At 40.9% G+C, this 25,772-nt stretch overlaps 4 protein-coding genes across 4 annotated transcripts; 2 read left to right on the top strand and 2 right to left on the bottom strand.

The window, feature by feature from the left end:
- Nucleotides 1–7,268: 7,268 nt before the first annotated feature.
- LOC149099909 (uncharacterized) lies at nucleotides 7,269–8,447 on the bottom strand. The gene has a single exon (XM_089276932.1). It carries the CDS (start codon nucleotides 8,445–8,447, stop codon nucleotides 7,269–7,271), a length of 1,179 nt encoding a protein of 392 aa, XP_089133058.1.
- A 3,579-nt stretch (nucleotides 8,448–12,026) lies between these two features.
- On the top strand, nucleotides 12,027–14,597 carry LOC110055562 (uncharacterized). Its single transcript, XM_089278364.1, has 4 exons — nucleotides 12,027–12,791; nucleotides 13,129–13,238; nucleotides 13,834–14,003; nucleotides 14,278–14,597. The coding sequence occupies exons 1-4, from the start codon at nucleotides 12,042–12,044 to the stop codon at nucleotides 14,469–14,471; spliced, it is 1,224 nt and encodes a 407-aa protein (XP_089134490.1). The 5' UTR covers nucleotides 12,027–12,041; the 3' UTR covers nucleotides 14,472–14,597.
- Nucleotides 14,467–16,521, bottom strand: LOC110057527 (alpha-protein kinase vwkA-like). The gene is made up of 2 exons (XM_020764121.2): nucleotides 16,386–16,521; nucleotides 14,467–15,887 (listed from the first exon to the last, which is right to left on the bottom strand). The coding sequence occupies exons 1-2, from the start codon at nucleotides 16,473–16,475 to the stop codon at nucleotides 15,012–15,014; spliced, it is 966 nt and encodes a 321-aa protein (XP_020619780.2). The 5' UTR covers nucleotides 16,476–16,521; the 3' UTR covers nucleotides 14,467–15,011.
- Nucleotides 16,522–20,866: 4,345 nt separating this feature from the next.
- On the top strand, nucleotides 20,867–21,471 carry LOC149099908 (uncharacterized). Its single transcript, XM_089278385.1, has one exon. The coding sequence runs from the start codon at nucleotides 20,867–20,869 to the stop codon at nucleotides 21,374–21,376; it is 510 nt and encodes a 169-aa protein (XP_089134511.1). The 3' UTR covers nucleotides 21,377–21,471.
- Nucleotides 21,472–25,772: the final 4,301 nt, after the last annotated feature.

Genomic DNA, 25,772 nt, shown 5'->3' with positions numbered 1-25,772 from the left:
GATGGTAAAGGTGTCATCAACATATCGTCAATAATAGGAGGGCAATTTGCAGTCTTGATTGAGTTTGTCTTCAATGGAGCACATAAAAACATTGGCGAGCAGAGGACCAAGAGGGGATCCCATTGTACTGAAATAGTTGATTCTTAGTGGCTGTGTTGAGTAGTTCAATTAGCTGGTCTCTTGATAGGTTCAGTTCATGGGTCTTGTTGAACCAGTCAGCACTGAAAGCTTTGTCAGCTAAAATCTGGATAGTTTCATCCAGTGGTACATTGGTAAATAAAGAGGTGACATCGTAGGATACTAGGATATCACCTCTGTTGATCTCAACACTTTGTACTTCGTTGACAAACTCAAAGGTGTCTGTAACTGTGTACTGATTGAATGAGAGTGGTTTCAATTTTTCATCCAGCCATTTAGCCAACATGTAGTTATAGGTATGCATAGCGGAGAGAATTGGGCACATAGCAAGTTGTGCCTTATGCGTCTTCAGTAGGCCATATAAGTGTGCGAGTCTAGAACCTTTGGGACGGATGGAGTTGGCAATGGGCTTGGGTAGTACTTTAGATATGACAGCACAAATTTGCTTTTCCTGTTGTAAAAGCAGATGATAATATTTCACTGGTCCTCCTCAGCGGGCAGGTCACGGAACATTAGCCATTTCTTCTTTTAGAGGTTTCCAAATCTGGATCCAGCTTCTTTTGAAGGTTAATCCAAGAAGATTACTCTTCTATAAATATAAGCATTCAGGTAAGTATCGGCTAACATACTTCAAGTTTGCAAATTTCACTGGAATTCGCTAATGGTCATTGAGTCAATTCTCAGCAAACAAAAATATTTTGTCAAAATGCACCCTTTAGTCCTTCTTTGACCCTGTAAGATTTCATATCTGGAAATAGTTTCTTGTAATCATGGTTTCTGAGAGATATCACTAGAAATTGTTTCAAAATCATGAAGCGTTTGCGTTTCTTCTGGGTTTTCTTGCAGTAATCGGTTTCGTTACACTTGGGTCAAAGGTCTCTTTCACGATGATGACTTTGCTTTCTAGATCTTCAAGCTCTACTTTCACTTCCTTGAGGGCTACAGGTATGCCTCTGGAGGTGTGCTGTACAGAACAAAGTAGAACAAAACGTGTAAGCATATTCAGCATCTAAAATATCAATTTCAAATTATTGAGAAATTAAATTGTTATATTGTCAACAATTACCCTTTTGAGATAGATGTTCAAGATTTCATCACTGATGTCTATGACACTGGCCCTTGCAATTCCATTCTGTAAATCTCCAGTAGCAATGTACCAATATATCACTGGTGACAAATAAGGGAACCCTGAGTCACCATGGATCATACTGTAGGCGATCATTTTCCCAAGAATTTCAAACACTCCATTAAGGACATTGTCACTTAAAGGTATATAGGAACTAGATGTTCTAATGGACCTTGAAACATCTTTAACTCTGCATCTCCTTTTACCAGTGCAAGGAAAGCATCTTTAAGCTCGACAAAGGACTCACCCTGTATCAACTGCTGACTCTCTTCTGACTACAATTTTAATATGCAACTCGGGATTCAAGTTAGAGCCCTTGTAATAATGAGATGAATCAAGCACCAGATCTCTGTCAACTTTTATCCTCTCTGCCTGACTATACCCTTCCATTTTCAACTTGAGATATTCTAGTATCTGTGAAGCTTCCACACATGCACCAGACTGCTTACATGTAGCTGCTTGAACACATATTTTCTCAGCTGCCAATTCAAGTGAACCACATTAGATGAGGGCATCTCTAATATCACTTAGTTTCGTGTCAAGAAATAAAACAGTCTAATAGGAAATCTCTCCATCCATACAACGCACACCTGATGATGTTGATAATACTTTATTATCTGCAACAATGGGTGGTGGTGTGCATACTGAACAAATGGGCCTGTCTTTAGTGGTTGACAACTTGGTCTGCAAGGTACTGTCACTCATCAGAAGTACCTCCAATCACATCCTTGCTGATATTCAAACTAAGATAAAGCCTACCAGCACCACAAAGATACTTCACACAAGCATAGTCCCATGTATCATTTTCTTTCACTACAGGTCTTTTTTCTCTTTTCTTGATATCAGTGGAAATTTGACTTAAAATAGTTCATTCAATGCTTAGTGAATTGACTGTTCATCAGCACCAGCTAACAAATCAAACTCCTCTTTCACTAAAATCGTTTTGTCCTTGATCACATATTCATTCATCAATAGCACAAGCAGACATAGCTGGTGTATTGCGATGAAATTTAGACATAGGCGCCGGCTGTTGACTTGTTTTGCATTTAACACTTGCTCATGGTTTTCCACCCTGCCATAATGCATGTTATTTACAAGTACATTTCCAGGTTTATGGTCCCTGTGAGGAACATCTTGATCGTGAAGAGATGTAAGAGCATGTGAAATGTCTTGGACTATTTGCAGTACTGTTAACAAAGTTTTTTGCAAATGTATCTAACACTTGTTTCTTTGAAGTAGATTACTCACTTCCTTCTCAATTCTGAACACACAGAAGACATGTTTGTTAAGCAAAAAAGGGAAAAAATAACCTGATTATCTACATTGTAAGTGGGGGGAGGGGGGAATTTGCTTGGTGTCCCAACTTTTTTGTCCGGGATTGTAGTTGTTTTGGGAAAAGCTGTGTACCAGAATGCCTGAGCATTTGAAAATAGGCTAAATGTAGACCTTGTTTAGCTCTCTTGCATCAGTAACTTACAAAATTCCAGAAATTCTATTTCTGATCAATTTGCAATCTATATAGCTCTAATACAAATCTGATATGCAATCAGTTTGTAACTATGATTTTCACTTTTCATTTTATGAGTCTCTGAATTTTTGTAACCAGTGCCTGTGGGGCTTTATTCTTTGCGAGTTTCAAGAAATTTCATTTTTTGGCTATTTCCAGGTCTAGTTGATATTTAGGGGAAGCTGCTCCTAACAAGGTTTAATCTCTGAGCATTGAAGATGGCTGGCTCACATCATGGTTTGTAGTACTTCAGACAAACAAAATCCAAGGACTTTTCAAGGACTCCAATGTTGATTGGAGCTGTGTGAAATTCTTCTAACAAATTCACCTTCATCTTGTCATAGAATTTCCAATTGACATTTGGCCTGGCCATACTGATTTGAACCACATTCTTAACGCTCAGGCCACTGTTAATCACACCAGTGTTAAAGTGGTGTACCATATCTTCTGCTCTAGGATGACCTACCGCCAGTTAAGAAGATAAGGCAAGAACCAAGGCACGACCGGCTCGTGTAAGGCTTTTAATCAAACTGGGATAAAACTAACAGCCGAGTAACAGTAACAATATGGTGGACGCCACACTACGAACAACAGATAAAACGCATGCTGAGTCCTAGTACCGCTGACCGGTACTGGCGTGACTTCTTTCTTCTTGTTTCATAAGTCTTTTCAACGCAGTAAATACATAAAGTAAAAAGGGGCATAGCATGCCACATAACAGGAACTGAGAACATAGTGGAATGTACTTGACGCTAACTTATATGCAAGGGAAAGTCAGAGTTCAGTGACATAATCTACAAAACGCGTAGGAGGACGGCGGACACGTGAGGATCTCCGTAGGTCAGGAGTGGGAGGGTCTGCTGACATGACTGCGTTTTCTAATGGGGTGTCATCAAGGCATGACGGCTGTGTAGCTGCGTCAACCATGGTATGGTCAACAGGAAAGGCACAGGCTTGTGGTGTAACACAGTGAGAGCCGTCAGATAGCTGATGCGCTGAAGAAGAGATGGCATCAGGGATGTCAGGTAGAGAGGGTGGAGGGCACGATGTGGTACCAGGTTCGTCTGAGTCGTTAATGCGACGTGTGTGGGGAACACGTAAGGGGTCGGCCAAGTCAGATGAGACCTTGAAGCACTCTGATAGTTTGACATGGTATGATGAGCTGCGTAATTGGGATCCAATGAACTTTTTGATGTCACAGAATGGTGGTTCTATGGCTACAACAAGGTAGCGGCCGTGGGCTCGAGACTTGTTCAGGTCGGAATGGAGATACACTAGGTCACCAACATCAATCTGGGGAGTAGGGTGCCTTTGCTGCACAGGGGCCTTAAAGCGCTCACTGTGGGGGTGGTTGGAGAGGTGCTGCTTGTGGTGGAGGGTAATTAAATGGTCGTCAGCAAGGGGTAACTGCTTGTTTGAAAACTGGTCCCGCTGTGTCCACATTTCTCGTGAGGATAGGCCACGTGAACGGATACGAGAGTTCAAGGCAGAGGTCGCTATGGCGAGAGTGAGGGGAGAGACAGCACCACCAAGAGGCTCCTGACCTAATAGTTCTGTTTCCAACTCCTGGACAGCTCTCTCAGCTATGGGGTTCTTGTTGGGATTTTTGGCCTGGCCAAGCTCAATTGTAATTCTGTGCTTCTCTAAGAGTGGGTCGTTGACTAGCGCCTTAAAGCCAGGTGCAGGGTCAGTATGGATCACAGCGGGTGGACCATCCATAGGGCGCATTTCCAAGCAGAGTTTGATGATGGCATTGCGTAACGTTTGGTGCCGCTCATCTTCAAGCAATAAACTGGAAGAGTAAGAGGTCACAGTCTCGCGGAGGACAAAGATAAGCTGGCGAGAGCACTTGATGACGTCTGCTGCGAAGGACCGACCAATAGCGTCAGGTGGTGGCGTGGTGGACTGGTCAATACGTGTGGTTGGAGAGTTTCGGAGTGCCGCATAGGAGTGGCATCCAGCAGAGACACCAGAGACTGCCTTGTCCAGATCGAGGGCAAAAAGATAGTGTTTGACGACCATCTTCAACTGGTGGCAGGACGGGTGGCTAAGCTGAATGTGAAGAGCGGTCAAAAGGCCATCCAAGGCTTGGCGGGGGACGATAATGCACTCCCTGGACGGTGACAACGGTTCATGACGCTGCACAACAAGGAGGCCATCATTTGCAATTGACGCAACTTGTAAATACCGTTTGACGTCCTTGATGTTAGTCAGTTTCTTGAAAGGTCTCGTACCCTGGACAAGGTGAGCGTGTGTCCGGCGCAGGTCTGGGCATTCAGACTGAACAGCGAACCAGGCGGGCCGGCTGCTGAAGGGAAGGCGGACGCTCCCTTGGAGGATATCTTGAACAGACACGGCTCGGACAACAGAGTCGCTAGTTTGAGTGATGAAAGAACACACCTGACAGGTCTCGTTTTCACAGGGGGCGGCGTTTCGGCTTGCAAAGTCTGAAGGGAGGATATCAGCGCCTGAGACGTGCCTTACAGAAGCCTGGTAGCGGCTTACGACAGATAAGAAAGTGGATACACGAGGGCTGCCAGAGAACTCCCCACGGCAGAGCTTCTTGTACGCTTGGACGCAGGGCTTACTGTCAGTAAGGATGCAGGCCTTCTTGGACAACTGAATAATATACGGGCTGAAGTGCTTAGTAGCAGCTGCAATGGAGAGGGCTTCTACCTCGCATGGAAGCCACGTTGTCTGGGACCCCCGCAACTTAGCGCTGAAGAAACCGGAGACATGTAACTTGTCTCTGCACGTCACGTAGAGGGTAGCACCTATCCCTGGGTCCCAGACAGCTCCGTCAGTTACAATCCATAGCTGCTCCTCAGGTCTGGGTAACTTGATTGTGAGCGCAGATGAAAGGGCATTCTGAGCACTACGGAATGCACCTCTTAGATCATCGGTCCAGTTTATGGATTCCTGGGAAGGAAGACCGGCCGTTACAGCATCCAAGGGAGTGAGGTAACGCGAGCACCTTGGGATGACGCGGGAGAGGACCTTGTATGCCCCAATAAAGGATCTCAATCGACCAACAGTGCTTGGCTCAGGGTACGTGGTGAGGGTGTTTAGGCGGTGGGGACTGGTGGAGAGAGAGCCAACAGTCCAGATCCAGCCAAGAATAGTGGTGCTCTTGGGACTGATGATGGTCTTGTGGGCAGACAAACGCAGGTTACACTTGTGTAGGGCTTGTAGGACCTTCTTCCAGTTGCATAATAGCTCTTGGGGTGTGTTGCCACCACAGTACAGATCATCCGCAATTTTGGCCACGGATCCATCTTGTAGTAAGGGGCCTAGGACGCGGGACATAACCTCTTCCAGGGCGGTTTCCGAACCGGGCATGCCCATAGCGGAATGAACGTAGACTCGTACTCCTTTAAAAGGAGTGGCAACGCCGCAGTACTTCATGGACTCGTTGGCCAAAGGGATTTGATAAAAGGCACTTGTTAGGTCGGTGACAATGATTTGTGACCACTGGGTGATGAGTTGTAGGGTGGAGTCAACATCAGGCAGCAAAGATGGTTGAGGCTTACTGTATCTGCCTACGTCAGCGAAAGCAGTGACGAGACGAGAGCCGCCATTGGGCTTCTTTACCAGGAAAGAAGGATTTAGGTATTCAACAGTGATACCAACATCTTCGGGGCGACGGAAGACTCCGAGTTGCTCTAGGTGGTCAAACTTCTCATGGAGCTCGACGAGTTTATCTCGTGCATATTGGGGGAGGCGACCTTTCCGCTGTGGTGGCTCAACAGGGCCCATGTTGACCTGTGCTTGGTAAGGGCCTGCGAATCCATTGTAACCAGGGAACTGGGGGTCAAATACAGAGTCATACTCTCTAAGCAGGGATTGGAAATTGGCCCTGATGGCCTGAGGTAGGATGCTGTCCGGGTCTACCTGAACGGATGCGGAGTGACTGGAATTAGAGGGTGGTAACGGATGCTGAGCAGGAGACGGGCCTGGATCCTCTTTTGGTTCGAAGACAGGAGTGACTTGGCAGAAGTGTTCGTGACGCTTAAGTGTGCAAGGCTTGGTTGACAGGTTTGGTATGCGTATGGCCTGCGCAACACTTGAAACAACACTAGGCTGCGGCCACAACTGGGATGGCTTGAGTTTATGTGAACTTGGTGCATCAGTACGAGGGTCAAGTGCATACTCTGAATCAGGAGGACCATCGTCTGGCAGCTGTACTTCCAAGAATTCTCTGGGCCAAACAGTCTTGGAAGGAGTAGGAGCACGGAGAACAAAAGCCCTACGAACAGTTGGCAGGGGGCTGGGTGGAGACTGGGACCCATACGTGTAGACAGACCCATTGCCAAGGAGCACCTCTCTCTTAGCGAGACGCACAGCAACATCATTTCCCTCCATAAAGGGGGTCCCGGCGAGTACTTCAACATCAAGATCCTCTACGACAAGACCTTCGAACGTAAAGTCTGTGTTGTCGCGGGTGAAGGTTGTTCGTATCTCACCGACCACCCGAAGTTGAGAAGAGCCATCAGCCTGCTAGACGGACTGGGCACTTGATATTACAGGACATCCGAGGTGTTTTGCGGTAGAGTGACGGATCATATTTCCAGTGGCGCCGCTGTCAATGGTGACGCGGACAACACAGTAAGCATGAAAGACATCCATATAAGGAGATTGACGGGTCTGTACACGGTAGGCTACGATATCTGGGGTAGGCAAAGTGGGATCAGGAACTGGAGGATCAGGGTCGAGGTCGCAGTCCGTGTCTGGTTCGTTGTCGAGGATGCCAACGATCTGCCTCGCTTTTACCATGAAGCGCCTGTCATTGTCAGGGAGGAAGGTACACTGACTGAGGAAGTGGTTTGTGTTAGAGCGACTGGCTTGCTTGCATAAGGGGCAGACCTTGTCCTGACGAGGTTGTCTGGTGCGGAACTTAGAGTTACTCCTGCCACCCGGACGGGGGCTGCAAAAATCGTCAGCTACAGCTGCACGCACGATCCTAGCGTCATCGCAGGTGCGGATTTCCTCAAGGAGAGAGGTAAGGGCTTGTGAGATTTCTGGCTTAATTGAGGCGACGGTGCGAGATCTCAACTCCATGCCGTAGCGCTGCTTGACCAATCGAGGAAGGCTGGGGTGAATGAGTCGTAGCCAGGTAAGGACGACGAAGTTTTCGAGAGTGGGAGTAAGTTCCTCATCCTCTGAAACATGTTCACCATGGTGGGTTAGGCCATTTGCACGCAGCAAGGAATCCTCCACAAAGGCCATGAGGCGTTGGTACAGGTCCTCAGGGCGCTCATCTGCCGCAAGGTGTATGTCAGAAAAGTTGATAAGTTGTGCGCCGGTGACCTGGAATCCAAAGTGTTGTCGAATAGCTTGCCAGATGAACTCAAGAGAGGTTGAGTTTTTTACCAGCGTGCTACGCGAAATAATAGGGCAGTAATTGGCGATTTGTCCCAGCATCAGCTCGAGGAAGTTGGTTTTTTGACGAGCGGTTAAGCGTCGAGAGAGTGGTACAGTTTCGCCATCGTTTTCGAGTCCTCGAAGTGGTTGCGCTTTGGTCTTTTTCAACCATGTAAAACCATCCGCAAGGAAGGGGGCGAAGTTGCTGTCTAAGGATAGTGTGTACAGTAGATTTTGCTTCCAGTTTTCAAAGCTATCGATTGTTTCCACCTTGGAGAGGCACCACTGCTTTGGTGTGCGGTGAGTAGACGCCATAACACATGGTGTAGAACTCCGGACATGTTGTCACAGCGAAGGATGCACTGTTTTGGCTCACGTGGTCGAGGCAGAAAAGAGGCTTTCTACGGCGAAAATGCAGCTTGGGTTGAACCGAACGCTGCCACCATGCCAGTTAAGAAGATAAGGCAAGAACCAAGGCACGACCGGCTCGTGTAAGGCTTTTAATCAAACTGGGATAAAACTAACAGCCGAGTAACAGTAACAATATGGTGGACGCCATGCTACAAACAACAGATAAAACGCATGCTGAGTCCTAGTACTGCAGACCAGTACTGGCGTACAAACATAAATAGTCATAAACATAATGTCAATGTCAGCCTAAAAGAGACATAAAGCAGCAGAACATATAGCAGTCACAGTAATTAAAAAAGTTTTCCTCAACTAATAAGAACACCTTTCTTCTAAAGCTAAATCTTTGCAATAAATGATAGTCATATTATTCATTACATACTGTACATTAAATCATTTCCATATCCCGCAGTAGAACCAGACTAGAACTGTTAAAAATTGTTCAGCACTACAAAACTACATTTTAAAATAAATCTTGTTCAGTAGGATGCAAAAATGATGCTTACCCATGAACTGTGACCCAAGGTGACATGTTGACTTGATTTCAAGCCCAGAACCACACTTGGATATCCTTTTGTTTGTGCTGGGTCTTGTTATTTAAACTTTTAGGAAATAGAATCATGAAAGGACTTTTGATTTCATCCATCAATGATTCTTTAAAGTGCTTTGCCAAGCTAAGCTAATAAAGATAGGCAGTTTTCTTTTCCTCACAGGCAAACTTTGATGTAATCGCACTATCTGGAAACATGGCTTGAAAAACTTTTCCCACTTTCTTGTTTGTCTTGTAGGAATAATGAGCTGATATCTTTTGCAGTGTCCACAGAGTTTCAGGAGATAGCACACCATGTCTTTCCCAAACATTTGCCAAAATGTCACTTCCTTGACATCCCTCTGTAAGCTTGACTGTTGATTGACAATCTGCTGCCAGGGAAGGTGGGGGAACAGAAAATTCATCATTACTTGCTTATGCACAAGTAGAACTAGATTCTGACCTTTGGTCACAACTCAAGTAACTTTTTTGTGTAAAAGTAAAGACATCGTCAGGGTTGGGCTTGAAGTTGCACTCGTGTTCCGCTTATGTTTCTTGCCTTTCATGTGAAACTTCAAAGTGCTTTCTCCCATGCCGTCAATGTCGATCACTTTGTTACAAACACAACACATAGCCTTGTGTTTGTCGCTTTTAACTCTCACCCAGCTTAACTTTTCATCACTTAATCTATGGTTGAATATGCATTTCCCCATTGCTAATTTGAATTGCAAACAAATGCTTCCTATTTACTCACAGATCATCATGTTACCCCTTAACACAATAGCATATGGCTTACAACCACACCTCAGAAGCCTCAAATTTAGGCGAAGATTTAAATTTTGCTTCCTGTATGCATTCACATTTTATGCTGACATTTTCGATAGTCATCTTCCTCTTCTAAAAGTTGTTAGTGGCAAATTTTCCTGAGCAAAATCATTTCATGTATTTTAAAAGTGATAGGATGTACTCAAAGCTAAATTTCAAGGACTTTTCAAGCCTTAATTAAGAAATCAAGTACTTTTCAGATACCTTAAGCAAATTCAAGGACTTTTCAAGATTTTATAAACCATGTCACAAAGTTCTTACTAACCAGCATCTAGGGTATTATGGGTAATGCATCAACTAGCCTTGCAAGGCATGATGGCTTTTCTCTCAATAATAAAATCACGATTAGGAATTTGCCTGAGTTCTAGTTTGGCAAGAACAAAGCCCCATGGTGGTGGAGGAACTACTTCCACTTCATCTTTTTGGGGTTTGGTTTGGTCTTGTAGGCCAGTTATGACACAATAGTTATTCCATCCTTGCTTCCACATTTTCCAATTATCTGCTTGATAGCCATTGACTTAAAGTGGCTTAGGAGTAGAAACCTGTGGTTGCTGGAAAGCTGGAGTTTGAGGGGCTGGAGCCAGAGCTGGAGGAGCTTATTACACAACGTAAGTAGAATGAAAGATAATTTGGCAGTTGAGGCAAGTTTGACAGGCAGATGAACAGATTTGCCTTGACTGGGCATTTTAAGTAAACACCCGACTGAGGACAGCCGTATACAGCATGACGTAAACAGCTGTACTTGAGGGTCCGAAGGGAAAACAACAACAGCAGTAGTCACTGTTCGATGTTAATCCCACTACTGCCACCATGTGGTAATGGTCTTGTAGGCTGGTTATGACACCATAGTTACAATAACTTCTCTAAACCCTCAAGTTGAGCCATTTGACTTTAAAGGTAGTTGTATCAAGAGTTGGTTTTGGTGGTGTAGGAACTCTCTCTTTATATTCACCAGTCAAACACTTGGTCTGTGGATTACACTTTCTTTTTTGTTCAGCTTCTCCCGGTTTTCCCACCAACTGATTTTGGCACGTTTTTGTAGGCACATTCAGTCAAATTCTTGCCCTTTGCCTTAGCATGATTAATTGTAACTTTCCCTGTAGTAAAGCTGCTTCCATCGAAAGTTTGTAAACTCTCTTGTTGATCTTTTCCTTTACGGTGTGTGACTTGCTGATGTAGGCAGAGAATGTAACTTGAAGCTTTGAACTTGCACGGTCATTGTCTTGAAATCAAACTGATTTCCTTATGAAAGATTGTACAGCAGGACTTGTTTTGAAAAAGAGGTAAAAGCAACTTGGAAATGACTTGTTCAACCATCTGGTTCAGGTTTTTTACTCCTCCACCCTCCCCTTTAATGTAATCAAAGGAGACCTATCATCAAACTCGTGGATTAACTAACCTAGAGATGAAACATGTTGGTGAACTCGCAATTACTGGTGAATTTTTAAAGGCTGTTAAAACAAGCCAGGTTTGTACCACGCAAGGTCCCACTTATCTCACAAAGCGTAGGCTTTTTTTGTTGGCTTTTGTTGTACACATATCACAGAATAGCTAGGGTGGCAAAATTGCAGCTGAACAGAGAGTGGTAAAGGCTAAGGGTCCTTGGGTCACAGAGGATACTCATGCCAAAGAAATTGTAGAGTACTCTCCTCCTCTATGGTGGTCGAGGACTGCCACTAATTTTTTTGGTGGTATTTTACTTCAAAATAACGATATCAATTAGAAATAAATTGATTTGGAATACAAAACAGATGCTAATTTAAAATAAAAGTAAAATGGAAATTAAACTATAATTACTTGTAAGTGTGAAATAAAATGCAAATAAAACGCAAAGTGAAAGCCAACGTAAAACGAAATGCAAGTGCGCAGCAAAGTCAAACATGGTTCAGAATTAAAGTTAAAGCATTATTAAAGCACAATGCTAGCGAAATAGAGGGCAAAGTGTAGGTAAACTGAAATGAAATATGTTTTTAAAGAAGAATGTAAAACAATATTAGTGGCAGCGCTTGGCCATATCAAAAGTTACGATCACTTTCAATTGCAAAGTAAAATCAATTTTGGCATGGCCGAGCGCTGCCACTACCAGCGTACCTTGCGAGATTTAATCTTCCCATCACGCCATACGTACGTTTACCAAATCTTTCAAAATGGCGGACGGTCGTATGGCATCTTGGGTCCATGATGATAATCTTAAGGATGCTATGTCTCGATATGTGCAGCAAAGTTTGCAAAGATCAGAAATCTTGGATTTTTTGAAACGTGATTTTCCACAATACCCGTGGAGCATCCGGAGCCTTGACAGGAGGCTTCGTCACTTCGAAATTTACTACAATAACAATAGCGTTGGGGTTGATGATGTTACGCAGGCTGTCGAGAATGAGTTGAAAGGCCCCGGTCAGCTCTTAGGTTACCGAGCAATGCATAAGAAGATCAGACAAGAATATGGGCTTAATGTTACGAGAGACAAAGTTTATGATGTTATGTACGAACTGGACCCGGAAGGACTCGAAGCGCGCGGTGGTGTTGGAGCTAAGAAAGAACGAAGGAAAGGAAACTTCACGACTCGGGGTGCCAACTGGGTCCACTCTTTAGATGGCCATGACAAACTCATGGGTTACCAAAACTCCACTTTCCCCTTAGCAGTATATGGTTGCATGGATACTGCAAGCAGGAAGCTGCTTGGGCTAAAAGTTTGGATTACAAATTCCGATCCACAGTTAATTGGAAAATGGTATCTGGAACACCTACTTCAAACGAAAGTTATACCCGCGTTACTTAGAGTTGACAAGGGAACTGAGACCGGTACTATGGCCACTATACATTCCTTCTTACGCCGACATCATGGAGATATGGATCCACACAATACTGTTGTGTATGGCCCTTCAACTTCAAATCAGGTGTGTAACACTGACCAACACCACACACAGTGTTACCTAGGGGACCCTTTCACCACTGTATTGATATTTCCCCATAATGGCCCCTTGTAGACAAACTGGCGGTGAGCAATATTTGACCCGAATGTAATAACACATTCAGAAACCTTTTCATAACAGCTCAACAATGAAAATTGAAATTCTGTGACTGTACTTCAGAAGAGAAGTTGTCCTCAAAATTTAATGCAACGTGAAGTCTACAGGTATTTTAAGTGTGCCAAGAATGGTTATTATTTAGTTAAAATAAGAAAATATTAAGAAACATTATCCATGACATCACATACAATTTACTTATTTTTAGATAGAGAGGTGGTGGAAAGAATTGCATGAGAGAATGGAGAAGTACTTTAAAGACCAATTAGCCTGGCTGAAGGACCAGGGCCATTACAATCCTCATAGTGATACAGACAGGTACACAAGCTTAGAACAACCAGTGTTCTTTATTTGCTATTTTTAATTGTCAATTTGACATGACTGTTATATATGTCTGCACTATTACTTGGCGATAGCAACTTTTACTTCACTTCCATGGTTGCTTTAGGACGTTATTTTTGTCTTTCAGCTGATTAGAACATGAGTAAGACCACTCACTCAAGTGCTTGCAACCTTATTTGCTCATGCAGCTCAAAAATCAGTGGGAAAAAATTATCTTGGCCTCTTGATCCCATTGCCTCATTTTTTGCTGACAAATTTGTGATTTTTGCGATTGTGACTTGTGATTGTTGTGAATTTGCTATTAATTTGGCAAAATAGCTGAAACACCAACAAGTCACCTGGTTATGCAGGGGTTTTGTTAAGGGCCAGACACCAGGCAAATTGACCAGCTGAGAAGTTGGTTTGGTCTTCCTGATTTGACAATTTAGAGGACCGTTTTTCCGGAAAAGAAGTTCAATTCAAAAAGTTTTGGCTGCCTAAGAAAACCAGTTGTCCTCCATTAATGAAGCCCCTGGTTATGCATATAGTCATACATGTACATTTTTCTAACTGCTTTTTTGTAAACTGTTAGGCTGCTTTTGGCATTTGTTATGGTACCACTGGTTCAAAAAGAGCTAGATGTCTTTCGTGAGACTGTATGGAATACACACCGAATAAGAGCACAGAAAGATACTAATCTTCCCGTGGGCATCCCCAATCACATTCACAATTTTCCCGATCAGTATGGCCTTGAACAATGTGGTAGGTACATGACTTAATATTATCCTGAAGGTATCTTGTCATACCTAAATCCCTTCCCCACCCCCCCCCCTTTCCATGTTTAATTGTGAATAGTTTTGTTTAGACATCCAAATGGAAAATTAGGTAGGAAACACTTACATTTAATCCCTGGTGGTGGTTCATTTATGTCAAAAAACAGATACATGTGAAGCAGAGACAAAACCATGAAGTAGATTATAATGGTTCACATAAAATTCAAATGATTAATTTAATCTTGCCTTCCTAACATTGACAGGTTTTCCAGTAACTGAAGAACAATTAGAAGAAGCAGCAACCGAGTCTGGAGTTCTTCACGTGTCTGATGATTTTCTTACCCCAGAAGTGAGAGCTGAATGTCAAAGAATCATTCCAGACTTTGAGACCATAAGGCCAGATGAATGCAATGATGCATATCTGTACTTAAAAAGCAAATTTTCACTCCAAGTTTGACCAAATTTATCTTTATTTGAACTGTAACATAGGAAAAAATGAAACTGCATATTTTCATTTACAGGCTGTATAGCATGAACAACAACACTAAAACAGAATAAAGGAGATGCTATCTGTCCAACAAAATGGCTAATTTCTATGAAAGAATATTTCATCCAGTAACAGCAACAACAGTAACTTTACAAACAAGAATTAAACAGCAAAGAAACCAATAACATGGAACACATCAGCCCAGTTGTGTGGGCCAGGAAATACAAAATTAATTGCTCTGACCAATCCACTTGTGCAGGCTGGCAATATCCTTGCAATTCTTTTTTGATTGTATATTGCCAATATTTTGGTTGCACTGCACACAGGTTTGTGGCAGGCATTCTTGGTAAAGTAAAGCTTTTTTTTGTTTTTGTCTCAATCACATTGTTAAGAGTTAACTTGAGATGTTTTAGCTAATTTGTGCTGCCAACTGGGACCTTAGTCAACTTAGGCAGACCAGCTCCATATAAAAATAACCTAAAAAAAGTCAGCTAATAAACATTTACTTTCTTACTGGGATGCCAATGGCAGCAACTTAAGCTGCAAGATCCTACAATAAAAATTGCACTTGTGTTTTGCAAAGAAATTCTTAATAGCTCCCTCTGCCAAGTTGCCATTGCAGAAACGCAAGGAACCGTCACCATCTGTTAATTCTACCGAGGCAATTTCGGGGTCATACAAGTTAAGTCTTGCACCCTGAACATCTAGTACCATGAGCTTTCCCTGTGACTTTTCATATGTGAAATGTGCAAAACACTGAGCCTTGTCACACAGGACATCATCCTCAGTGCAAATGTCCCCATTGTTGTTGATATACTTAACAAACACACCATCAATGAATTCTTCAATAGTCACATAGTCACCCTCACTCATCTTGCCTAGGAATACCTTCTTATAGTGAAAGGTAACGCCAAACTCTGTTAATGTTTCCTTTTCCACTTTCTCTTTCAATTGGGATGTGAAATTTCTGGCTAAATGATGCATCTGCACAGCCTTTCTTGTGTGACTCTCAACAGTCTGATTTGTTTTAATAATATCATCCAAAGTACCCTTCAGGTATTTTTTGATGACCCAAGTCACCCCGCTAAATCCAAGAGTGTCACTAGTGGCTTTGAATGCCTCTCTAAATCCACCAGATGCAAATGGCTTGTCAGCTATCCTAAATTCTACAGTCACTGGAGCAGTGGACCATTCCATATGCTCAATGTTAAATGTGAAGATATCAATAATGGTCGTTGTCTTCTTTGCAATGACATTCCCCAGCTTTAACATTTCTACAACTGAGAGGCTTTTTGGGTAAACTTTACTGACTAGACTCCCATACTGCTTCTTAAGACTTGGAAGTGAACTAGTTGTTGAAGCCTTATCATATCGAGCTCTCTTGGGCTTTGGTATATACAATGCAAAAGAGACAAATAATTAAAACAGGACAAGAAAGAATTCAAAGGTTACAAATTGCACATCAAAAACACTTTTAAGAATTTCACAGCACGATTATCATTTGAGTTAACTAGATTTCTATGATTACAAAGTTGTTGATGTATTTATTTCCCATTTAAATTTGAATATTATTTGTCAAAGGTTGCAGACTGACAGCCCAAAGCTTATAGATGTTAAATTTTTTCGCCAGAGAACACATTTTACCTTTTCAATTGCATCGCTTGACATACATAACCCTGGCAGATGTAATGGGGTGTCTTTTTTGAGTGGTCGTCCATTAATGTGATGATTTAAAAGTAACTTAGAAAATCATGTAGATCCATGTAGTATCAGAATCGGGCAGTGTCTAATACATAAACATACCTAACTGCTATCATGAATAATATTCGTGTTAGGCTTCGACAGTGCTACACTTGAGTTTAACATTCACTTGTTAACGCTTACCCCACGGCTGCGATTCTCTTCTTCCTCAAGTTCCCCTTCTGGTTTAACAAACCGGACGTAAAACACTTTTTTGTTTGGAATTTGAGCCATCTTGTTACATGATGGTCCACGCTTTCCCGCTAACACATCACAAACAAGATCTTTCTCAATTTGGGGCCCGAAATGCTTTTGACAATGCGAGTAAACAATAATACCACCAATGCAATACAGACTCGTACAAATACAGTACTGCTCACAAGTAATCTAACAGGGAATGCATTTGCAGACAGGTACAGAACGGATACCGAACGGGTTTGGGAATGCGAACAGAACAGATACAGAACATGTACAGAACAAATCATCTTATGTCTTTTTTAATTTCTTTTAACATGCATTGAGCAAGCATTTTCTCTGCTTCTTCTATTCCATTCTATGTTCATCGCAGCAATTTTGTTAAATTGTCAGCAAGCCCTAGTTACATCCAAATAAGGAAAAAGATGGATGAGTTGAGTTAGACTGGAATAATAATAATAATGATAATAATAATAATAATGATAACATTTATAATGCGCAAATTTCATAAAATGTTTAAATGCACATGACAAGATTAGAAACGGAATAAAAAGGCTAAAAAGCCAAAATTACAATTAAAAGTAAACTTACAATAATAAAAACAGCTATGATAAAAATGCATGACAGAAAAGGTGAGTTTTTAGCTTGGCTTCATAAATACTAACAGTGCTGGCGCTTCTTATGTCAAATGGTAGCGCATTCCAAAGTTTCGGTGCAGCACAGGTAAAAGAATGGTCACCTAGTGTACCTTTTGGTTTAAAACGTGGATAACTAAGTAAAAGTTTATCGCTAGAATTCCTTAGACTATATTTGGATGGGAGCCTAAGAGAAAAAAGAGAAGATAAATAAGTAGGCACTAAAAAATTAAGAATCTTAAAAGTAATTAAAAGTATTTTAAACTCAATTCTATATCTATATCGGAATAATCTACTTAGTTTTAAAACAATGTCACTGAACAATGTTAAAGATGTCCGAGCTGAGCTTTCAGAAGTAAAAAGCTTTGAAGTTTCTGCTTATTGCAAGTTTTGTGCAACAAAATGGCTTTATATTATTGTCTGCATCTGCTTAACAGAGGTGTCAGCTGAATGCAAGTTTATTTTAGAGTAAATGTAGGAAGAAAATCTCGAATTCAAGCTGGTGTCCACTTGATACAGGGTGTCTACTTAATATGGGGTGCACTTAACACAGGTTTCACTGTATGCTTGTTAGAGCAAAAATCTAATTGAAGGCTAGCTGGTGTATCACAATTCATGGATGTATCACAATCACAATTCATTAGGGCCAGGGAATCTATGTAGGTCTGTCATTGTTCTTTGATATTGTTGACATCCAAATAACAAAACTTCTGGAATTCATAATTATTTTTTTGACCTGTGACCTGTGACCTGTAACTGTAACTTGTGACCTGTATCCTGTGACCTGTGACCCATAACTTGTGAACTGTACTTTAGCCCTGCCGACACAAGGATGCAGGAATATCATTACAATGAAGTTGTAGATTCCTTACCAGAAGTACGAAGAAGAATCAAAGAAGTAACTTGTGATCGGTGTCACCATTCATTTTCCTTCCAAGTTAAGTCTGCTCAATGTGACCCATTAATATGGGGGGCTTACCATTTGACCAAAAATTCCGGTGTGAATTTCCGGAAATTTCCATAGGTGAATGGTACAGAATTTTCCGGTGTACTGCACCAGAGTGGAAAACAATAAGCCTGTTCCATTCACAATTTTGCCCTCAAAAATTGAAAATGGCCAACTCTCTGGAACTCTTGTTCACCTTAGAAATATTCATATTGTTTTGAGTGCCATTGGCTGATGCTACACACGGTACAATTAAAATAGAATTTACAACTTCGTGGAAATTATCATGCCGTCCTATTTGCCAGATGAATTCAAGAGCCATTTTCGTATGACAACAGAAATGTGATGGACTAGCATCCCATCCAGGGGGGAGTAGAGATACTCCTATTTGCTTCATGCTATGGAAACCAGGACAAGCTCCGGCCTGGTGGGCCACTTGGCTCGTATGCAGACTTTACCTACCTTTTAATACAACCTTGTCAGAATGGTATCGCTCATCATAAAAGTCTATGCAGACATCTTAACTCTAAATAGTACTTTCAGTGAAATTGTTATTCTTATTTTACTGTATTGCCATTAGTTAATACTGCAATATTTATTGTCGTTTTAGACACATTTAGCACTCTGCTGATAATAAACGGAATCTATCTATGTGCTAGATCGTTATTTACAGATAAATGAGTGGCAACATTGAGATTGTTCAAAAGTTTTTGGTACTGAGTAAAGTAAAATGCGTGGTGCCTGTCAGTGCTTTGGCACGCGGCCACACATGTAGGATAATCATATTGGTCACCAGGATGCAAGACTAATGGTAGACAACTGGCCAAAGTCTGGTAAAATGTAGTTTTGGCTAGTTGATTTTTCTAGGAAAGCTTTTTCCGATAAGTCGCAAAAACAAGATTATTCTGACTATGTAACTGTACAATGTATCTCCTACCCCCCTTAATTGGCTACCCAAAATTTACTTTGGCTACTCTTACTGGCCATTGTGCTAGAAAGCTACAACGTTAGTTTTGAGCCCTGTTCACATTACATGTTTGGTTATAAACATGCATCATACTGTTTGTCAAAAGATCCATACCTTACAGTTCTTGCTCAGTAACCTGGTCTGTAAGTGGAGGCGAGGCTGGGGTGACCTTTTTTTGATTTTCAAATGTAAATAAAAGCTATTCTAGTTGTAGATAGGGCAGCGCTAAGAATTAACAGGTCACTCAAGGCATGCGATGCCTTTTTTCATCTTTGAATTTACTTCTTTTACTGCAAAAGAAATCAACCAATGAATGAATCATCCAATCAAACAGTCCATCAACCAGTAAATTCATCTACCAATCAATCTTTGTCAACAAACCAATTACTCATAACTGCTTGCATTACACATGTTCTTTATACAACAATACTTTTTTTTAAGTTGGTCTCATAATCCGCTTCAATCTTGTCCTCTTTTGAGCATCCACTACTCACTATGCTTTTGCAGACTATTGTATAACTTTTATGGAACCAGCATTTAATGGTTTCAATCCCTGTTAGTGAGATTTTTGCGTTAGCAATGAAAGTAATGTGCAGGCGTAGTTGCCCTGTGAGCCAACGAGGAGGTGTGTAGGGTTTGTGTGTGTGCGTGTGTAACAGCCAAAAATGGCATCATGTAATCCTTTAAAGAAGAAGTCCTTAAAAGAGATTCTGTCTTATGGTGCAATGACATTTCGCACAAAAACAACATCTGATGGGCCTCATTGGCTTCCAGTTTAAATATTCGCGGGAGATTCAGAGAAGCTACAGATAGGGGCCTGTGACTGAATGGGACTTGTGACAAATGGAACGCGCTTTTCCCAAACGGAAATTCCCAATAGAATTTTTCTGAAATTTTTTGTAAATGGAAAATGCCCGCTGATACAGAGAAAACTAAAAAATCCTTTTTAGATTACTGCAGGTAACAGGAGCAACGGACTGTGTGATGTACCTGATACGGATCATCTCATTGACAATTTCTTCCTGACGTTGAAACTAATCATGATTTAGAAGGCAATGGTCCCTTTGACTTAACAATGAACGAAGGGATGATGCAGGGCCATTAAAAAAAATGACAAGGAATCATCACCTCGCTTTTCCTTAACAAATAAAAAAATAAATTCATTTTCCTGTAAGAATGGTAGCAGGTATTTATGTGACACGCACTGGTATGCCCTCTTTTCGGAAAATACTAGTGATACTGTAGTTGAGTCATTTGGAAATATATGGGATCTTCGGGTACGACCATTCTGTGTTGAGAGGTGGAGGGTCTTTCTGATGGTTCATTGTAACAATGATTTACTGTTATTACTTTTGTAATAATAATAATAATAATGATGGTGCTGCTGCTGCTGAAGATGATGAAGATGATGTTTTTTAATTATTGTCACAATGTTACTATCATTATTGTTATGGCTTGGACAGGGCCTGAGAATGTGTGACGCTAGATTGTCGATGTAAAGGTTAAAAAGTTGGATTCTTGTTTGTCCCGTAAGTGCTCCTGGTATGGTAATGTAATGTCATTCCCAGAGGATGTGTCACCACTTAACCACATCAGTAACGATTCGCTGGAATCAATGGAGCAGCACCGTCCAAATTTCAAATGTAGCCGTAGTAAAATTAAAGGTTCAAGGACCCTCTCACTTGTTGGGGGAAATGTCTTGGTTCATTGACTCATTAGCGATGTGCTGGAGTGCTTTTCATGCCCACTGAGGTGTGTTTCTGTGGTCCAGGATCAGGTCAGCAAACAATATGGATGTGCCTTACGACGGCCATCAAATTTTCTAAGTTTTTTGAAGTTTTGTGTAGTGTTTTTAAGTTTTTATCGTTGTTCTTATTCCATAATGGTTGTGCATCTTACACACGATGAGTTGGAGAAAATACTAAGGCTAAAACTAGAGCCAATTGAGAATTCTTTGAACTTTAAAGACGACAAGCACCATAAGTTGTTGGAGAAAGTGGTCAACCTTGCAAGGACTGTGAAAACTCTTGATCTGGAGAACAGTGGTCTTAAAGCTCAACTTAACACTATTATCAGCAACGTTAAGGAGAATGTTGTTCTCCTGGATGAACAAGAGCAATACATGCGCCGAGAATGTGTTGAAATCAAAGGAATTCTGGTTAGCCGTGACGAAAACACTAATGAGGTTGTGAAACAAGTGGCCAGCCTTCTCGATGTAGAGTTAGGCGAAGATGACATCTCGATCAGCCACAGGCTTCCTCCAATTCCTCCTTGGACAGACAAAGACGGTATTGTGCATTCCCCACCTTTGAGTATTATAGGAAAGTTTGTAAAGAGGCATGTCAAGGAGAAATTTTACAGAGCAAGGTACAAACTCAAAACAAATCATTAAGGGATCTTGCTGGTACATCGGCAGAGAGAAACAAAATATTCATCTCTGAAAGCCTTACTTAGACAAGGAAAAAATTATTCAAAGCAGCCCTAAAAGTCAAGAAAGAATTGAAATTCTCCTTTATCTCTTATTACATTAATGATAGTGCCTAAGTGTAGGAACTGTGTGAGGCCTGTGAACGAAAATTGTAGAGGCATCCAGTGTCACTCTTGCCTCTGATGGTTTCACCTAAAATGTACTGCTTTATCTGTTAGGGAGTACAACTATTTTGCTGCGACCTGTGACTTGTGGCTCTGCCTGCACTGTCGTAACAAAATTTTTCCTTTTAATTCTGTGGAAGACCATGAACTGGTTGAGCTACTGGTCTATAATTCCAACACAGATTGTCTTTGCTCTCAAAAAACATCCAGATCAAATTTAGAGTCTTTACCAAGTTTTGATTTATCTGCATCTATTAATAATAATTGTAATTTATCCAGCATTAATATTGACCTGAATTTACCTTCCGTGACTAATTTTGGATATTACTCAATTCATGAGTTCCACTCTAATAAAGATATTCGATCAACCATTTCTGATAAGGCATTTTCTGCCCTGCACTTTGATATTAGAAGTCTTGCAGCAAACTTTGATGATTTCTTCCAAATGTGAAGAGACTTGAATTATTCTTTCTCTGTTATTGGCCTTTCCGAAACTAAAATCAAAGTTGGAATGGATTCTTATTTGAATACTAATCTCCCTGGTTATTGTTTCCTGTCTCAACCATCCATGTCTAATTCTGCGGGTGTTGGTTTCTACATCAAAGACAATCTTTCATACATTAAATGTGATGACTTTTGCACTACCAATCCAGAATTTGAGTCCATTTCGATCGAAATTGAGGTCCCACTTCAGCATAATATTGTCTGTGGATTAATATATAGGCATCCTGATCAAAATATTGCCAAAAGTGCTGACTTTTTCTATAAGGTGACCGAGAAAATAAATAGAGAAGGTAAATTTTGTTTTCTGATGGGTGATTTTAATATCAATCTTTTAAATTATGACTCTCATTCTGAGACAGAAGATATTGTCAATACTCTAGGATCCTATGCATTCCATCCACAGATTTTGAAACCTACTAGAATAACCTATCATTCATTGATAACATTTTTTTTAATTCACTAGAGCACCATGCTATAAGTGGTAATATACTGTGTGGCATAACAGATCATTTGCCTAACTTTTTGATTAACACAAAGTTATCTAATCCTCCAAAAAAAATTTAAGATGTATAAAAGGGATTACTCCAGGCTTGATAATGAAGCACTTATTTCAGAGGTTAGCAAGGTGAACTGGTCAGAGGTCTTAATTAATGAATCTGAAGTGTCTGATGTTAACACAGTTTTTCAGAATTTCTATCTCTGTATTTCTGAATTAATCTATAAGCACGCTCCTCTCCGTAAATTTACTCAGAAAGAAATTAAGTCATTATCCAAGCCTTGGGTGACTCCTGGCATCAAAGTATCTATTAGGCTGGAGGAGAAGTTTTATAAACGTTTCTCAGAAACTAGGAATATATATTTCTTAACTAAATATAAGTTTATCGGAATAAGATTACCCAACTGCTTAAAGTCAGCAAACAGAATTACTACCATAATTACTTTATTGCAAATAGTAAAAATATCTAAAAAACCTGGGCAGGCATCAAAGAGTTAATTACCCTGAAACCAAATGGATTCAACTCTCCCTCTAAAATTGTTGTTGGCAATAATGTAATTGTTGATTCCAAGGCTATTGCTTCAGCTTTTAATAAATATTTTTCAGAAATTGGCAGAAAGTTAGCAGAAGAGATTCCTCAAGTTGATATTGATCCCCTAGACTTTCTTGGGCCCTCGCAGGCAAACAGCTTTATGCTTTTCCATGTTTCTGCAGTAGAGATACAGAATGAAATTACTAGCCTAAACTCATCCAAGGCTTCTGGTCCTTTTAGCATTCCAGTATGCCTGCTAAAGCTATTAAAAACCTGCATATCATTTCCCTTGGAATTTATCTTTAATCTTTCCTTTAGTAGTGGGTGTGTGCCTGACCAATTTAAGATAGCTGATGTTATTCCAGTACATAAAAAGGACTCAGTCACTTGCATGAATAACTATCGACCCATCTCACCGCTCTCCATTTTCAATAAAATCCTGGAGAAGCTTGTATACAAGAGACATTACTTTTATTGATAAATATAATATTCTATATGACAAACAATTTGGCTTTAGGAGAGATCATTCCACTCTACATGCAACTCTTTTTACTACAGACAAAATTCAAAGAGCAATTGAAGATGGCCTATTTTTCTTGATTTTGCCAAAGCCTTTGATTTTGTTGACCATAGCATATTACTAAAGAAATTAACCCATCATGGAATCCGTGGTATTGTCAATGACTGGTTTGCTTCCTATTTAAACAATATGAGGCAGTATGTTACAATTGGTAGTACTAAATCTGATGACACTCTTATTACTCGTGGTGTCCCACAGGGTTCTGTGTTAGGCCCTGTTCTGTCGCACTTTGTAATAATCATCGCACTTTGTAATACCTGTCGCACTTTGTAATAAAACTGTCGCACTTTGTAATAACACTTGTCACACTTTGTAATAAAATAGCTGTCACACTTTGTAATAACAAGTTGTCGCACTTTGTAATAAATTAAGCTGTCACACTTTGTAATAACAAGTTGTCACACTTTGTAATAAGCTTTCAAATTTCCTTTGAATAGGATATTTGGTAGAAATTATATGACTTAACTAATCCCCCAGGGCACAAATACGTCCTTCTTTGATATTTTACTTTGTATACTAAACTGAGGAGATGAAAAAGAAACGTGTTCTCCCCCACGCTTCTCGCAATTGTTATTTGTCTTGACTACGATGTATCACAACAGAAACACTTTGTCATCACGAATAATGACTTAAAAATTGGTTTTGTTAAGCCGCTCCATTGGCTAGGTACTAGTCTAATTTATCGTACAAATGAGACCCTATTGCATGTTTAATTTGTAAATGATAGCTTAATTCAGGTATTAAAAAGGTATTTATCACATCTTAAATAAAGATTCGAATTTTAAATATACTGGCATCTCCTGCGGATGAAAATAAAAAGGTTTGTTTCCGTGGGAGTTTTAGAGAGGACGAAACTGGAAAGCAACTTGCAGGGACATAGTGTATCAGTAAAAGAGTAGAGGACACATCTTGCTGGTATTTATAACAGCTGTACAAAATGGTACGATCCGGAAATAAAGGCTTTGACTGGGAGTCCTCTAAGAAGGGACCGTTAACTATAGTTGAATAGAATAATTGTGAAATAGTATTGTATTTTAATTCAAAAATCGCATTGGCTTGACATAAGCCAGAATATGGAACAGCAACCATCATAGCCGTAATCAGTATATGTGGTATTAAAGCATTGAATCAGAACCATTGAATAAAAGTCTATTTCAACCTTGAATAAACAACAACGAACTATAACATGAAACGGAATTAACTAGTTGTTTATAAATACTTAATACACAACTGAACGAACAGAATGTTTCTCTCTCCTCAGTTCAAGGAACTGTTTTTTGTTTTAAAGCAAAAAGTCATTAAAAGACCATGGGTGATTCTATTCTAGCCGAGTGGATAATAATGACAAAGCAGATTTCAACAAAATGCTACTTTTGACTTTTTCGCCAGAATATGTTGAGGATGATAAACGATCCCAAACCACGAAATCGCAGATCCAGCCAAGCATTTGCCCAATTTGGACTGGCAACTATTCGCCGTACCTCCAGCACAACACCACTCGAAGATCCAAACTTTTTAATTAGGCTCCTGATGCTAACGATGCCAAGTTCACCACCCTCAGAGAAGTAAATACTTGGGAGCATCGAGACCAGTCTACGGGTGATATCACGAAAACGGACGTTGACTGAACATAGGTTATTATACATCCGGCATACATGGTTAGGCCAGGAAAAACCAGAAGATAATAACACCTCAGAAAGTATTTTCTCTAAAATTTCATTCAGGAGCCTTTCTATGGGGGTGGTTGCGTCGTTCGTGGAAACCATTCCAACGGTCTCGTTTCCAACAAAGTGGATGGGGATTTGTATACGATGTTGATCTTGTTCAGGCACCTCTCTTTCCTTTACCATATACTGGCCGTGTGCGTAATCCTCCTGAGTAGATAACAAATCCGCGCCATCATCTTCCACCTCTTCTTCTGCCCTTTCTTCCTGCTCATCATCTTCCACCTTTTCCACCTCTCCATTTGTCTTTTTCTCCTGCTCCTCCTCCTCCAGCGACACTCTGCCGTCCACACATATGTAGTGTTCTCCGTGGTTCTCTGCATAATGCCCCAGCTGAACTCTTGCAGTGGGTATGCTAGA

The sequence above is a fragment of the Orbicella faveolata genome, unplaced genomic scaffold (assembly GCF_042242905.1).
Source record: "Orbicella faveolata isolate gen_17 unplaced genomic scaffold, um_ofav_v1 contig_46, whole genome shotgun sequence".
Classification (NCBI taxonomy): Eukaryota; Metazoa; Cnidaria; class Anthozoa; order Scleractinia; family Merulinidae; genus Orbicella; species Orbicella faveolata.
This window is presented reverse-complemented; position numbering and strand designations above follow the sequence as displayed.